We start from the raw sequence: 14,755 nt of genomic DNA on the forward strand, positions 1-14,755 counted from the left end.
GCAAAAAATATGCATAATACATTAGTGTGGGAGACATATGGAGGAGAATTCAAACATTGTGCAGTTTAATTTGGAAAAAATCAGCCTACACATCATGCATTTTTAACTTCCCAGCACCAATTTCCTAAGCTTTGAGATAAATATACATGGCCTGGAACAGAGGTTCTCCAGGGGAGGAAGGGAAAGGAATCTTTATTTTTTGCCATTAAGCAATCATGGGCACGAAGCACCCCTCCTCCTGCACAAAGATAGGAATAGAGTTGGGAATTATGTTTTCTCAGGTACAGGGATCAGGATTTAGACCCTGGTAACAAATAATTCTTTGTGCAACTGAGGTTGAATTCTCCTGTCGACTCTGCAGAAGATATTAAAATACAGTTTATTGTCAGACTTTTGGTTAGATGCTACTGTTGTCTATTTAGATGCTGAATAATACTGAAAAGTCACACAGCCAGTGAAAACACTCAACCTCCAAAAAGCACCTGTATAAAAGCAAGAAGAAAGGAAGGATTGCAAGCACCTCCAAAGCCCTGGTCTTTCAGATTGCTGACTTCCTGCTCTCCAGCCCCACTTGAGACGTGTTTTCATTCCCATCGTAATGATGTTTCTCGTAGTAAAAGACAGAAAGAACTGCTGGCATTTTGTTGTGGTTTAGGCCCAGTCGGCAATTAAGCCCCACGCAGCCGCTCGCTCACCCCCCCGTGGGATGGGGGAGAGAATCGGAAGAGCAAAAGTAAGAAAACTCTTGGGTTGAGATAAGAACAGTTTAATAATTGGAACAAAATAATAATAATAATAATAAATTGTAATGAGAAGGAAAACAAGAGAGCGAGAAGGAACAAAACGCAAGGGGAAAAAAAAACAGTTACACAACCGCTCACCACCTGCCTACCCACGCCCAGCCAGTCCCCGAGCAGCGACCGCTACGCCCTGGCCAACTCCCCCAGTTTCTATACTGAGCGTGACGGCGTGTGGTATGGAATAGCCCTTTGGCCAGTGTGGGTCAGCCGTCCTGGCTGTGCCCCCTCCCAGCTTCTTGTGCACCTGGCAGAGCAGGGGAAGCTGAGAAGTCCTTGACCAGTGTAAACACCTCTTAGCAACAACCAAAACGTCAGTGTGTTATCACTATTACTCTCATACTAAAATCCAAAACACAGCACTATATCAGCTACTAGGAAGAAAATTAACTTTATCCCAGCTGAAACCAGGACACATTTTTACAAAAACCCATATTTGCATTCAAAGATATGGTGCATGCAAGTCTGGAAGTACTTCTGTTGCGTTGTGCAGATGAGATGCACGAAGGTAAAATGCTTCTCCCAGGTCTCACACAGCAGTTCCTCCCTTCAAAGTTATTCCTGCCCGGGCAGCGTTTCCCCTCAGCACCAGAGGGACCTCCTCCAGCAGCCGCTCCGGCTTCTGCTGCATGGTGCTTAAGGGAGAATTTGGCCCCAATCAGCAATTTAACAAAGTTGAAATGTGGCTACGTATTGAGCAAAGGTTAGTAATGCAAGCGGAAGGACCCCCCAGCAATATTCTCAGGCAACATTTGCGTCTGTAACAGATCTGCACTTCTGCAGCTCTGCCCTTCCAACCTGCATGTTGTTAAAATCAAGGGTTCACAGGTCCCTTATAGTCCCCCACCAGTTGCTCACTCCTAGGTAATTATTTCATGTATCTCTCAGTAACCTTAGGTGCATTTTGGACACGCTGGCCTCTGGCTGAAACTTCCATCTCAGCTGTCACAACGAACTGGATCTGCAGTGAATGCAGTGGCTGAAGTGTTTCAGGGAATGAAAAAAAAAGGGGGGGGCGGGAGGAAACCACATTTGCAAAATCTCAGCCTTCTTCTAACATTATGATCTGATCATTTCTCACTCCTATATTCCAACTTTCACCCCAGGGAGAGCCCACAGCATGTTACAAATAAATTAATCACTTCAACCATCACTGAAACTTAGCTACATGCCACCAGAATTTGGTGGCTTTTTAACTACACACAACTGCCGTACACAAGAGTTGGACTAGTCCCCCCTGCCCAAGTTATGACATCTGAGTGTGACCATGGGGGAGGGATTTCAGGTGCAACATGGTGATGTAAAACATAATTTGGTCTGGACAGTCTGGCTCATCTCCAGTGCTCATGACAAATAAATCAGAAACATGAATACTAAGTCAGGATCTCCAGTATCAGAATGCTCTGTGCCAGTTGGAAGAACATCGACTTCACCTTTTCAGCAAATCTCATTTTTGTTGAGCCTATAGGCTTAGCTATGAGCTTATAATTAACTTCTGAAATTAGCCAGCATCAGCAAATTCGTCTCTTTTGTGAACATACATAGAATTCAGAAAATCTGAAGTGCACACGAGCAAGTTACATTATGTTAATGTTTCTTAGAAAGAAGCAAACACCATCTAGCTCACAAACACACAGAAAAGACAGTAAGAGCTGCCTTAGAGTTCTCCCTACAGGACAGGGAGAATAATTCCTACCATCAACTGAATCTGTTAAAAGGGACCTCATAAATGGGTTACAAAATACAGCTGAGAATAAGGTATTACTGTTTTTATTCTAGAGCTTTACTAATTGGCCACGCACAACTGCTGACAGATCCAGAAGCTCCTACTATCACACAAATAAGTTACTTTAAGAGAAGAGGATGAAAAATTTGCCAAAAGTTCAAACATAAGCTTACTTGGTCTACTACCATGCAGTTTGCATATACTTCATCACTTCCACTCAGCATGGCAGAAAGTCTGGTTGCAGCAAAGAAAGTAGGTGGAGCCTTGAGTTTCCTGAGAACATCAAGGGTAGAGTGTCTCTGCTCTGAAAAAAAGAAATTTGTAAAATGTGCCATTAAATCTTGAGCCATTTTCTTCTCATGTATATATACTGTCATAAAAATGCCAAAGTTAAACATTAAGCACCAAATCTTAGGATTACAATTTGAGTAGTATGTGTGTGGCCACTCAAAAACCTGCCCATTTTGTAATTGCCTAACACTTGCTATATGTTCCAAGAAGCCCATAGTTGGCAAGACTCTAAAAGGTACCACAGAATCATTCATATAACTTAAAAATAAGTGTTCCTGTACCTTGGTTACCAAAATCTTCTATTTTCCACCTAAGCTAGAACTTTGTAGAGATCTGTGGCTGCAGATGTACACAGGACAAGACTTATGGGCTGGGATGAAATATGCATGATTCTGGCCTATACATTAAATACCTAACATCTGATACATTATATGAATGGAATACGGTTCAACTGCAGTCAAATAATGACTCTCCTAAAGCACTCTACCTACTGGGAGCAACATAAATACTAATCCTAAATCAATATAGCAGATTACTGTTCTCAAAACAAAAAACAGCAAGAAAATTGTAAAAGGGATATAAATAAAATACCACTGATAGTGCCTTTACAGGGTGACAGCAATCAATCAAGATTTGACCCATGAACAAGATGTTTGGGATGAAGACTGCATCTGATCTGCTTTTGGTGCTGAAATGAGAAATTATCAGTTTCACCAGAAATCATTAACAGAAGTTCAGAGTTTAGTTTTCAAGTGTGTTCATGACTGCAAATACTACAAAAAGCTGCACGGGCTGACTCTTTTCTTTCACGGCTTTGAGCAGCAGAAAACCTAACCAAGTGCTACAGAAACACTGTCAGTCTGTCCTGCAGGCCCACCTCTCTTAAAGCTGCTTATAAGTATGAAGAGCATGCACCAATCCAGCATTTGAGCTGGTAGTTAAGGCCTCATATTATCTTCTGATTGTAAAAGGAGCAAAATTTGACAAAGTGGAAACCAGCCTTGTTCTAGACTGTGTGAAAACAGGCTAGAAAAGAAATCACAGCTGTAATGTAGTTTTCCTTATTTTAAGATGCTATAAGTCAAGCATTGCCATTGGAAGTGAACTGAGATAGACTAGCAGAAGAACGATGTGATAAAGAAAGTATCATACCCAGCAAAATATCTGAAATCAAAACTCTCAATAAACTTAATTGTCTGTTACTGAAAATTATGCAAAAAATCCTCCTTAGTCTGTATCATTATTTTCTGCAAAGGTGGAAAGGGAAAGGTACCACTAAAGACCTTCCCCAGGCTACACTCCTAAAGAAATATAGTTGCTTTTGGCAGATCACAGAATCATATAGTACGGTTTGGGTTGGAAGGGAACTTTAAAGATCACCTAGTTCAACCCCCCTGCCATGGGCAGAAAAATTTTTCACTAGATCAGGTTGCTCAAAGCCCCATCCAAGATGCCTACGGCCATCAGATTGCAAGAAAAGTTATAATGAAGAAATGGCACTGGATTAGAAACTACACTTGTCAAGGTCTAGGGCATTAGTTCCTCCAGGGAAAAAAAAAAGTCCCAGACCACTGCCAAAACTGCAATGCTACAGCACAACTTTTATTTAATTTTAAGATGCTATCTCATAAAGCCCAAGAACAGTAAGCTCTGTGCTTAGAGAAAACTGGAAATTCCCATTTAGAAATGGCACACTATGAATTATTTGGTTTCTAGCCCTGGCAAGCCTTGCAGGATCTCATATCAGTAAAACATCCTTACGCCTCTCATTTTGCTTCTCCGTCCTGCAAGAATTTTAACATGATTTTAGTAACTGCCGTCTTCAGAATTGCTAAAATGGCAGACATTTCCTTATGTCTGCCAAGATGCCAAAGCCTTTGTTTATAAACAGTATAAAACCATTGTTTTCTACAGCAGTTCATCAGACTTTGGCAGCTAAAATCATATGGAAATGTGATTTGGCAAAACTGGCAGTACTTTCTTGTGGCAAGCAAAGCTTTCCAAAGGCTGGTCTTAAACCAACAACCAGGAAGAAAAAAAATGTCAGGCTCTCCATTGATTCTTGTATGCTTATTACCTTCCCTAGCACACGCTCCCTCTTGTGTATAAACCCACTGGGTACAACTGGCAAGGGCGGTATTCGGCTCCAGTGCTAGGCTGCAAAGGCTCAATACATACCCCTGAAAAACAGCCCAGGCGTTAGGGATTCCTGAATCACGGCGTAAACCCAAGCCTATGGACACAGCTTCTTGACTTCAGCAACAGTCCCCACTGCTGAGGTCTCTACAGTTAATGGACTGCGCTATGAATTACACATCCCCAGACAGAAATGACAAAATTCCCCTATAACTTCACATTTTTATTTATATAGCAACTTCTAATTCCACATTTTACATTATTTTAAAATCCTGTAAGAGAGTAACAACCTAAGTAAAAACTTCTGAAGAAAGCTGCTGCAAATACAAGACAATGTATCAGAATGTGTTGCCTGCAGTATCTTCTGTCAGTAAATCTTTATTGATTATCACTGCTAAATGGCGTATGTTTTCCTGGTGACGCTCCAGTCATTCTGTTGTTAAAGGTGAGACATTTAAACAAATATTCATTGGGGTTTTAAATGAACAGACAAAAGGTAGCAGGTTATTTTGGGCTTCACATTGCAATATGACCCCACTGTACTTCCTTACTCCCACTCCACCCCCCAGTTTCAAACATGCGTGAAGGGACAACTACATCAAACTAACTCTGTAACAGGAGAAGTATTTCAAGACTTTGCTGAATGCAGGGGAGAGCATTATTAATTACACATTGACTGTGCTAGTAACTTATTTCCACTGGACAGGTCTGCATAGTTTAAAAAGTGACAAAACTGTCGCAAACATCCACATCACGTACTGCATTCCTACAGCCCCACTAATTGCCTCCAGCCTGCCTCACTGGCTGCACGTCACGTCACTCTTAAGGGGACCATCAGCAGAGCCTCCTCCAGGTTAACATGGCAGCAGGTAATAGCTCACTGCACTGGGTACCCGTAGTAATATGCAGCAAGGCTGCCCTTGCCTGAAAGATGAGGAGTATCAACAAAATGCATTTTCAAACAAAATGTCTCAAAAATCTCCCCTACCCATTCAAAATGCTTATTCTCATTGCAGATGCAAAACTTCAGCATAGCTTAAGGAAAGACAGATAAGACCGCAAGGGCAAACTTCTTGTGAGAGTGAAGGTGTCCCTAAGAGTTTTAGCTCTGAAAGGTGTCAGTAATGGACTTCAGGATGCTTCCTAAGCTAAAAATGACCCTAGTATGACACAGCTGAGTTGTTCTGGTACTGAAACAACCCAGCAAGCACACCTCACCAAGCTGATCCTCCTGCCAGAGCTGAACGCTCTCTGGCTGTATACTGTGCCATGGCCACAGAAAAAGAATAAAATAAAGGCATGTCTTCTTTAGCAGAGTCTGTGGCTCTCTGCCATCTGCCTGGTAAACAGTCGAGAAAGATGTATGGGTTATTTAGATGTAGGTGAACAAAAGCGACAGTGCTGGGAAGGATAATCTCCAAACATGGATAAAAGAAAAGACCTTGACAAATGAATAACTAGGCACAAGTTCTCTACATCTTCTGCCATGTTGTCATCAAAGTTATACAGCAAAGACTGCACAAAAGCTTATAAAAATACTTTTAAAAAAATACATGATCATCATAGCAATAATTCAAAACTTGCTTTATGTTGGTCTAAGAAAATGTATAGCCTTGAATGACCTGTGTTGGAAAATGGCCAGAACATAACACTGACTGTTTTTCCACAAAAATCAATACTTAAATTGTTCTATGAGAGAGCACACAGCAGAAGAGAAGTGAAATACATCCACATGACCAAGCCGAGAGCCAGGAAAGAAATTACAAATTCCCTTCTTTAGATACGATGAATAGTTTTCAGACAGCTCATCACATTTACCCCCAGCAATCTGAGCAGGGGTTAATGTATAACTGGAAGTAACAGAGCTATGAAATCAGCGAAAAAATGCAGTGTTCTGTTTTTGGCTGGGATAGAGCTAATCTTCTTCATAGTAGCTAGTATGGGTCTATGTTTTGGATTTGTGCTGGAAACAGTGTTGAGAACACAGGGATGTTTTAGTTATTGCTGAGCAGTGCTTACACAGAGTCAAGGCCTTTTCTGCTTCTCACCCCCACCCCACCAGCGAGGAGGCTGGGGGTGCACAAGGAGTTGGGAGGGGACACGGCTGGGACAGCTGACCCCAGCTGGCCAAAGGGCTATTCCCTACCATATGGCATCATGCTCAGTATATAAAGCTGGGGAAGAAGAAGGAAGGGAGGGATGTTCAAAGTGATGGCATTTGTCTTCCCAAGTAACCATTAAGCGTGATGGAGCCCTGCTTTCCTGGAGATGGCTGAACACCTGCCCGCCCATGGGAAGGAGTGAACGAATTCCTTGTTTTGCTTTGCTTGTGCACAGCTTTTGCTTTCCCTATTACACTGTCTTTATCTCAACCCACGAGTTTTCTCACTTTTACCCTTCCAATTCTCTCCCCCATCCTACCAGGGGGAAGTGAGCGAGGGGCTGTGTGGGGCTTAGTTGCTGGCTGAGGTTAAACCACAACATGCAGACAGCTAAGTGACTGGGTCATGCAGGACTGTAGAAACACTCCTCTAAATCCTGAAGTGGTCACGTGAATTTGGAGAAAGAAGTCGACATGTTCCTGGCGAGGGGGCGACCGAAGTGACATGCACGTCTGTAGATGTGGACCATACAACCAGTTTCCATGGGGGATCTGCATCCCTAATTCAGGTGTCTTAGTGCTTCATTCAGACAGTGCAGCTACTCATGACAGCAAAATTAAGCAAGTACATAAGAATAGCATTACATGGAGGGTAAAGCAAGGTAGGCTTTAAAGTGCTGTTGTTACAAAGACGAACATTTCACTATTCTAAATCTATGGAGTGGAAACCAAAGCACTGCGTTTCCTATATACTGCATGGAGAGGATCAGGCATCTGGATGCTAGCAAACATACCATCATGTTCAAGACGTGGTCCTAAAGTAGCCACTAAGAAACACTGAGGATAAAGGCACTTGTCAATCACTGACTTTGATCATTGTCACCTAAAGATGGGATGCGAGAAAACGTCCCTTACCAACACGGGATTCACACCCCTGACCGCCCTCCCTGAAGCAGGCACCTTACCTACTATACAAATTAATATACAAACAGAAATAAGTTGGTGTCTCATTTTATACAATAGCACAACAGACAAAGTACTTTCCCAAGATATGGGATGCCCGGTTTCAATTCCCACCTCTGCCCAAGTGGACTCGGCGCATAACTCCCACCTCCCAGCATAGTGGGACAGACTTGTCAAACAGGTATTCTCAGCACCCCTGAAAGTTGTTAAAGCCTCCAAAAAGGCTCCGAGAATCACTGCCTCTGAACAGGTAGGACTATGCGGCGCAAGGGGAGGGGAGAAGACACCTGCCTTATGGCCATTTCACATTAAATAACAAAATAAATACCATTAGGGGTCTTGCAGCAAGGAACAAAACTTAGACCCCCACCCCAGTCCAATCACTAAGACACAGTCATGTTCACATTCTCTGTTGAGCCTAATTAACCTTTAATTACGCCATGCACAGGCAACCTCAGCAGGAGGGAGGGAGCCTGCAATGCCTGGCCCCAAAGGTGCACAGGCTGCACTTGGCTTCTGCTGGCCCCCAGGAGTCCAGGGGGAGGGCAGGGGCTCCGCCACTCAGCCTGAGAGGTCCCCCAGCAGGGACAAAAGCTGACCTTGGGGCAGGCAGGGAACTTAAAATCTGAAAACACTGATGCGTATGGTGCAAAGTGGGGTGTAAGACTTTCTGCTTTGGACTCTCCCACCGGAGGTCTGCACGGCTCCCCTGCCTCCCAGAGGGAGCAACCCCAGACCAGGAAACCAACAGCCTGCTGGCTCGGAGGGGAAGGGAGGAGGCTGACATTTGCCCAGAGCAGCTGGAGCACCCAGCGCAGGTACACAACGACTTCATGACTTTCAGGGTGCAGAGGAAGAATCCCACGCTGCTTCCCACCAGGCACTACAGGTCTCTTGTTCACTGAGACCTGAACTCCTGCATGGGAGAAATGCAGCTGCAAGGTACGTGCCCCACACCTGCATGCCAGGATCAACTGGCCATGTTCGGATACTACCAGAAAAAAAAACATAGATCACGAGCATAGATCATGAGCCTGCTGTCCCCTTGCTGAGGCACTTCTCCAATCGCATAGACAGCCAGGATTTCAATTCCCCAAGCATAAGCAAACCCTTGGACTTTACCACTAAAACATGCATATGCACCTAAGAGCACCTTCTTGCTCCAACAACCCCACATATGTGGTCAGCTGTGCACACAAGCCACGTGTTGGTATACTATTAACAGGAACGGGAAAGAAGATGCAATACTATAACATGCAAACCCTAGATCTGTCTACAGTGCTTTACAACAGGTGAAGTATTAAAAAAAAAAAAAAGCTGTCTAAAGGTAAAATAAACAACAACAAAAGTGCCATGGAGGATGGGTGCACAGCTACAGCATTTACAGATAAAACAAGTCCTCACGAGAGATGGGAAGAACACACACCATGCATCTTGCAACCCATTTCATCTTCTTTGCAAATTGCACGTGCATCCGTACACATTGCAGAAACTCCTATGCACTTGGGAAATACTGGATTTCCTCATGAATAAAAGTAAAAAGTTCAGAAAGTGTTGTGCATGTTAAAATGTGCATTCTGTACACATTTTTCATGCTAAAACTAGGTCAAAGTCTCCGTGCAAACATGATTCTCCTGGCTCATTGACTTTAATGACACTGATGGATCTTACTTCTCTTGTTTGTTTTTTTCCCTTTCTGAAACACAAAAAAGCAATTTTATGGAAGGAAGCACAAATTACATTTTTTGCCATTCTTTCTTTTCATTTCTTTGCTTTTAAATGTAGTAAAAATTTATCTTTCCTCATTAAAGCTTTCAATGATAATTCTTCCTAACAGAAACTTGCTGGTCAGTGCCTTTCAACCTCCCTAAAACCCCCTGTATATCATACTGACAACATTTATAATGCTTACCTCCCAAAGACTTCTCCACAAAGGAGGACAATGTCTAACTGTGCAAAGACAGTAACTGACCCTGCCACCAAAGAGAGTAATTGACCCTTTTGCTTCCTTTTACAGAAAGCAAAAGATTTCCCTCTTCATTCTGGTAAGATTTTTGTACATAATTTAAAAAAAAAATCCTGTTAGCTCTTGAGGCATATTTGAATTACCAAATTCTCCTTAAATGAAAACAACTGTAACCAGCAGAGCTTTCTGCAGCCACTGCTGTGCCACGCAGCTCCCAGGGTGTCAGAGCTGCTCAGTGAGAGCTATACATACAACCAGAAGAAAAAAAAGCCCTAAGAGAGTAAAGAAATGAAAACAATTTTAAAGAACAGTACCTAATTTGGAGAAAACACTTTCTTCTTACTTAACAAATTCCAACGCCATTATCTACAAAAGCATAACTAACAGTGAGGTGGACTTTTGATAGAAAGAAAATCTACCTCATGCGAGCTGTTTATAGCCATCTGCACACAACCAGACAACGAAAAGGAGGCAGAGCTATTAAGCAAGAGTCATTTAAAAGAAGACAGCTTTTTCTACCTGGTTTGGATGCCCTTCTTCGAATCCTCATTTTAGGTAAGGAAGGCCAAGAGTAATTAAAAGGTGAATCAGAGTCTGAGTCCATTTTTGCGGTAAATTAACAGAGAGCAGATTCCCAAAGTTGCACTTTGTTGTTCTCAATAGCAAGTCAAGCCTAAGAGTGATGTAAAATAAAGGAATGGACAAAGAAGGATCAAATTGCCCACTAAACACAGGGGAGGGAGAAGCTGTAAATGTTTGCTCTCTTCAGGCGTCCAGACATGTAGACAGATCAGGCTGCAAATATTAAGGCAGAAACAAGGAGGTTAAAGTATGAGAGCTTCGAGTGGAGCTGCTGCATCGTGGTCCAGAGCTATTTGAAAGGTCACTGTGTGCCAGTGAATCATTAACTCACCTTTCCATTTTGATGTAAATGAAAACAATAGGAGCCAAGTAAGGAATGAGAATATACATCTCAAAAGTAAATGAACTATTGCAAGCTTTTTCAAAGCTTTGTTTCCATGTTAAAAGTGGGGTTTAGAAGGACTCTCAAATTAAGGACAGGCAAAATGCTGGAATTAAAGAAGCCAAAGATTAACAGTAAGCTAAGAGCACTAATCAATCTGCTGGACCCTCTATTACTGCAGAGCAATACCCCTCCTCTCAGCGTTTACAACTTTGGCAGACCTTGGGATGTTGCAGCTGGAAAAGCAGCGATAACCCTCTCAAAATCTGTCACTCCCACCTTTCTAGCTCGAATGAGCTTAAAGCTTAAGTGTTACAAAGAAAGATTACCCTGTCATTAAAGGAGCTCTCTTTCCAGTAATGTTTAGTCTGAATAGTATTTTCTCCTTCACACAGTCACCAAGTTAGACAGTGAATCATAAGGATTTTGTAGAGCTGGCACCTTTACAGCTCTGGTCTAACCTCACAGCAATGCACAATACAGCTAGTGACTAATTTACAACAAATCCTCCATTCTTATACAGTCTCCCTGAACAACTCGTAGGCAATTAGTATTCAGTAGGAACTCATTATCCCTTCCCCCAACATCTTTACACTACACAAACTACATTTTTTTTGAACAGGCTCAAATGTGGCTATACAAGAGCTAATACAAAAATAACATGTCCACTGTTTCTTAACCAACTCCACCAAACATTTCTTTTAGTTACTCCACAATGTATGTGGTTTTGTATTCCACATAAAGGAGGAAAGGGAATGTGGATCAGCTTAAATGTCAGTTTTTGGAACACGATGACATTTGAGCTTGTTAACATTCCTTACTTCACTTCAATTATTTTGCAGGCTGCTGAGGTCTGCAGCGCTACTTCTGTATTATGTTTCAAGTGATTCCTCAATCCACATTTCAGTCAGAGATAACAACGTATTTGTTGAAAGAAAATAATGCAATTCAAATGCAAATTTAATTCAAAACCCATTAGGAAAATATCTATCAGGTTTTCAGGGATAAAATAATTATTATACAAGCACTTCATAAAGTGCACAAATTACATAAAACACAGTTGAAACACATCATTGTTCTGCCCTTCCCTTAACTGAAGTTCTGCCAGCTTTGTTAGGCCTGAAAAGAATAATTCGCCGCAGACGCTGGAAGCCTTGGACTTTCACTTTAAATATTAGACACTCCCATAGGCTTTGTTTGATTTATATATATAATTAACAGCCCCAGGGAATTACAACAGACAATGGATGACTGAAAATACAGAGAGGATATAAATCCGTGCTTTAAGCATCCACTTCAAAATATCTCCACTCCCTGGAATGTCAGGTTCAAATTGCACTGATAAATCCCCTGGGTATATGGGAATGCAGGCACTGACATACACCTTCCCACCTGCACACCATCCAGGGCACTCGCCTGCCTCCCATCATGGCCTCAGTTTGACAGAAAAGGAAAGGATGGAGCATATTTGTTGGATAACTTGTTCACTTAGGAAATGTCTTCCCAACTGCTCCAACACAAAAGATTTCCCCTCTACACAGAAATTTTCCATACCCAAGTGTGCTCTCTCATTCATCGGATGTATTTAACGCCAACTGGAATAAAAGTCTTAATTTCAGACACGTACAAAAGGCAGCGCTCCATGCGCAAACAGCAGTTTACATTTAGAGAGAGCTGTATGTTTTATACTGGCTCTAAAATGTCTCACCTCTTGATTTTAGCAATTATTCCTTGTTCTACTTCACATGAAATGGTAAACTTTGCTTACTTCTGTGATATGTCCATTTGTGCACCTTTTCTCTAAATTGACCAATTCTGGCCTTTTTCACTTATACATTCAAGTAAAATACACTTACTCATTCCCATTGGTCTTCCTGGACTTCTGTTTAGTCCAGAGAGGGATAACTAGAATCAAACAAAACACTCATAATGTGGAAATGCAGCTGATGTATTTAATGGCATTAAAATACTTAACATGCCAAGACATTTACTTTCCTGAATGACCTCTGTATGCTGCATAAATGTTTTCACTGACTGTTCAGTTATTGCCTACTCCCTCCTTCAAACTACCAGCGTTCATTTAGAACCTTCTAATACAAATGAGTAATTAAGGATTGTTAAAGAATTTTTCAACAGCAGCCCTATTACATAACACTTGCAGAATCCAGCTACTAAACTTCTGCTGTGATAAAAACCTGATCATTTACTCCTGCCATTTATCCTCTATTTCTTGGCCAAGTTCTTAGGCTTTTCACCCGCTTACTGCAATATCCCCTGAATAGGATCTTGCACAGGAATTTGTCAATGGCAGTCTGAAAGCACAGATAAATTATCAACCTTAACCCCTGTTTCTGAAGGGATAATAGAATATCCCTCACGTTATTTGCTGTGTTTGGGCCTTGTGAAAGATTTTTTTTTTCTAGTTTGTAAAACTCCTTTATGCAGCTGTGAAAGACCTCACGCTACTTGTTGCCACAAAAAAGGACTTTGCCTTACAGTCTTTGGCTAAAAATATTTTTCTTGCCCATTCTTGCACTTTGTGGGATGATCCAGCCCACTTTTCACCCGCCACTCTTTGTTTCCAAAGTGGTGGCATTTGCATGCAGCTGGCACAGAGATGTGGTAGCTTATGAGATAAAAGGTGCTTTCTAGCTGGAAAATATTAACCTTACTTTCCACTGAAAAAATGTTTTCAATTATGTATACAAAGGTATAGATGTGAAGATAAAGAACAAATGGGGTTTTTGTGTGCATTACCTAAGGCTAATGCTTTTGATAAATAATGTAATGCCTTAAATTCTTTCACCCAATGCTTGCCAAAACATATCTGTATGATCTAAATGTTTTTCAGAGATATTACACTCTATTGTCTATTGTCTGACCGTTCCCGCAGCTCGTGGCAAGACAGAAGGAAGCAGAGAAATGTCACCAGCATTCGCAGTCTCCATGGAATGGCGCTGTCGCCTCCCCGGCACGCTCAGAGGACAGCCCCACGGCACCAAGTGCGTGGGTTCCCTCTCCCCAAACACTGCTAAACCATGGGCTCTCTCTCTCGGGCGTACCAGAAGGAGACAACCCCTCTGGGCCCAGTGCCCCCTCCCCAAATGGAGAAGGGATGTACATGGGATGGAAAGCGGGGCTACCGACCCCAGAAACAGGGCTGGGGAGAGTCACTGTTGGACACAGCTGAGATGAGAGCTGCCTGAACAATGGCTCTGCCAAAAATGCCCTGGCTGGTTTGCTCTGGGCAGAGTCTCCCCTGGCATTAGGGATGAAGTTGACTTCCCCCAGCTTGGTTCTGCCCCAGGACCAGCAGAGCCTGCAATCATTTCCCAAAGCTGCGGAGAACGCCCTGACAAGGCAAGATGGTGTAGAAAGGGCTAGGTGATCTTCTCCACAAGCCTCTGTGACCCACAGGCACACGTGGCTTTCCTACCTTCTTCACTCCATTGTTTTTATTAATTAGAGCACACCTTCTCACAGAGAGGATCAGCCAACATACCTGGCCAAAATATCTGCATTACCCTACATTAGACTTCAACAATTGTGTTGAAAACTCAGTAAATGTGAATTAAAGGCAACTAAAAGCAAAACACTACCAACCAGATCCCACACACCGAGCACTCTCCAACTCTAATGCTCTTTCCACCTGCCCACAACGATGACGCGATGGCTGTGCAGACCACTGTCAGCAACAGCCTCACAGGTCTCATAGGATGCCTTGTCACACACACTTTATTTTTACTACCTCTCTGCTCTACCAAAGACCTGGGTCTTATGAAAGTTTATACTGGAATAGTCAGAAAAACTT

General features: G+C 42.4%; 1 protein-coding gene across 10 annotated transcripts in view; it reads right to left on the reverse strand.

Moving 5' to 3' along the window:
- Positions 1 to 14,755, reverse strand: part of ARHGEF28 (Rho guanine nucleotide exchange factor 28) — a 127,515-nt gene that overhangs the window by 53,267 nt on the left and 59,493 nt on the right. For 8 of the 10 annotated variants that reach the window (XM_072859265.1, XM_072859264.1, XM_072859268.1 and 5 more), the window contains one exon: positions 2,697 to 2,827. In XM_072859265.1, coding sequence (XP_072715366.1) covers positions 2,697 to 2,827 — 131 coding nt within the window. Of the gene's footprint in view, positions 1 to 2,696; positions 2,828 to 10,499; positions 10,761 to 14,755 lie in introns of those variants that run through there. The other 2 variants (XM_072859274.1, XM_072859271.1) reach the window with 1 other exon arrangement.

Source organism: Ciconia boyciana, chromosome 4, assembly GCF_034638445.1.
Source record: "Ciconia boyciana chromosome 4, ASM3463844v1, whole genome shotgun sequence".
Classification (NCBI taxonomy): Eukaryota; Metazoa; Chordata; class Aves; order Ciconiiformes; family Ciconiidae; genus Ciconia; species Ciconia boyciana.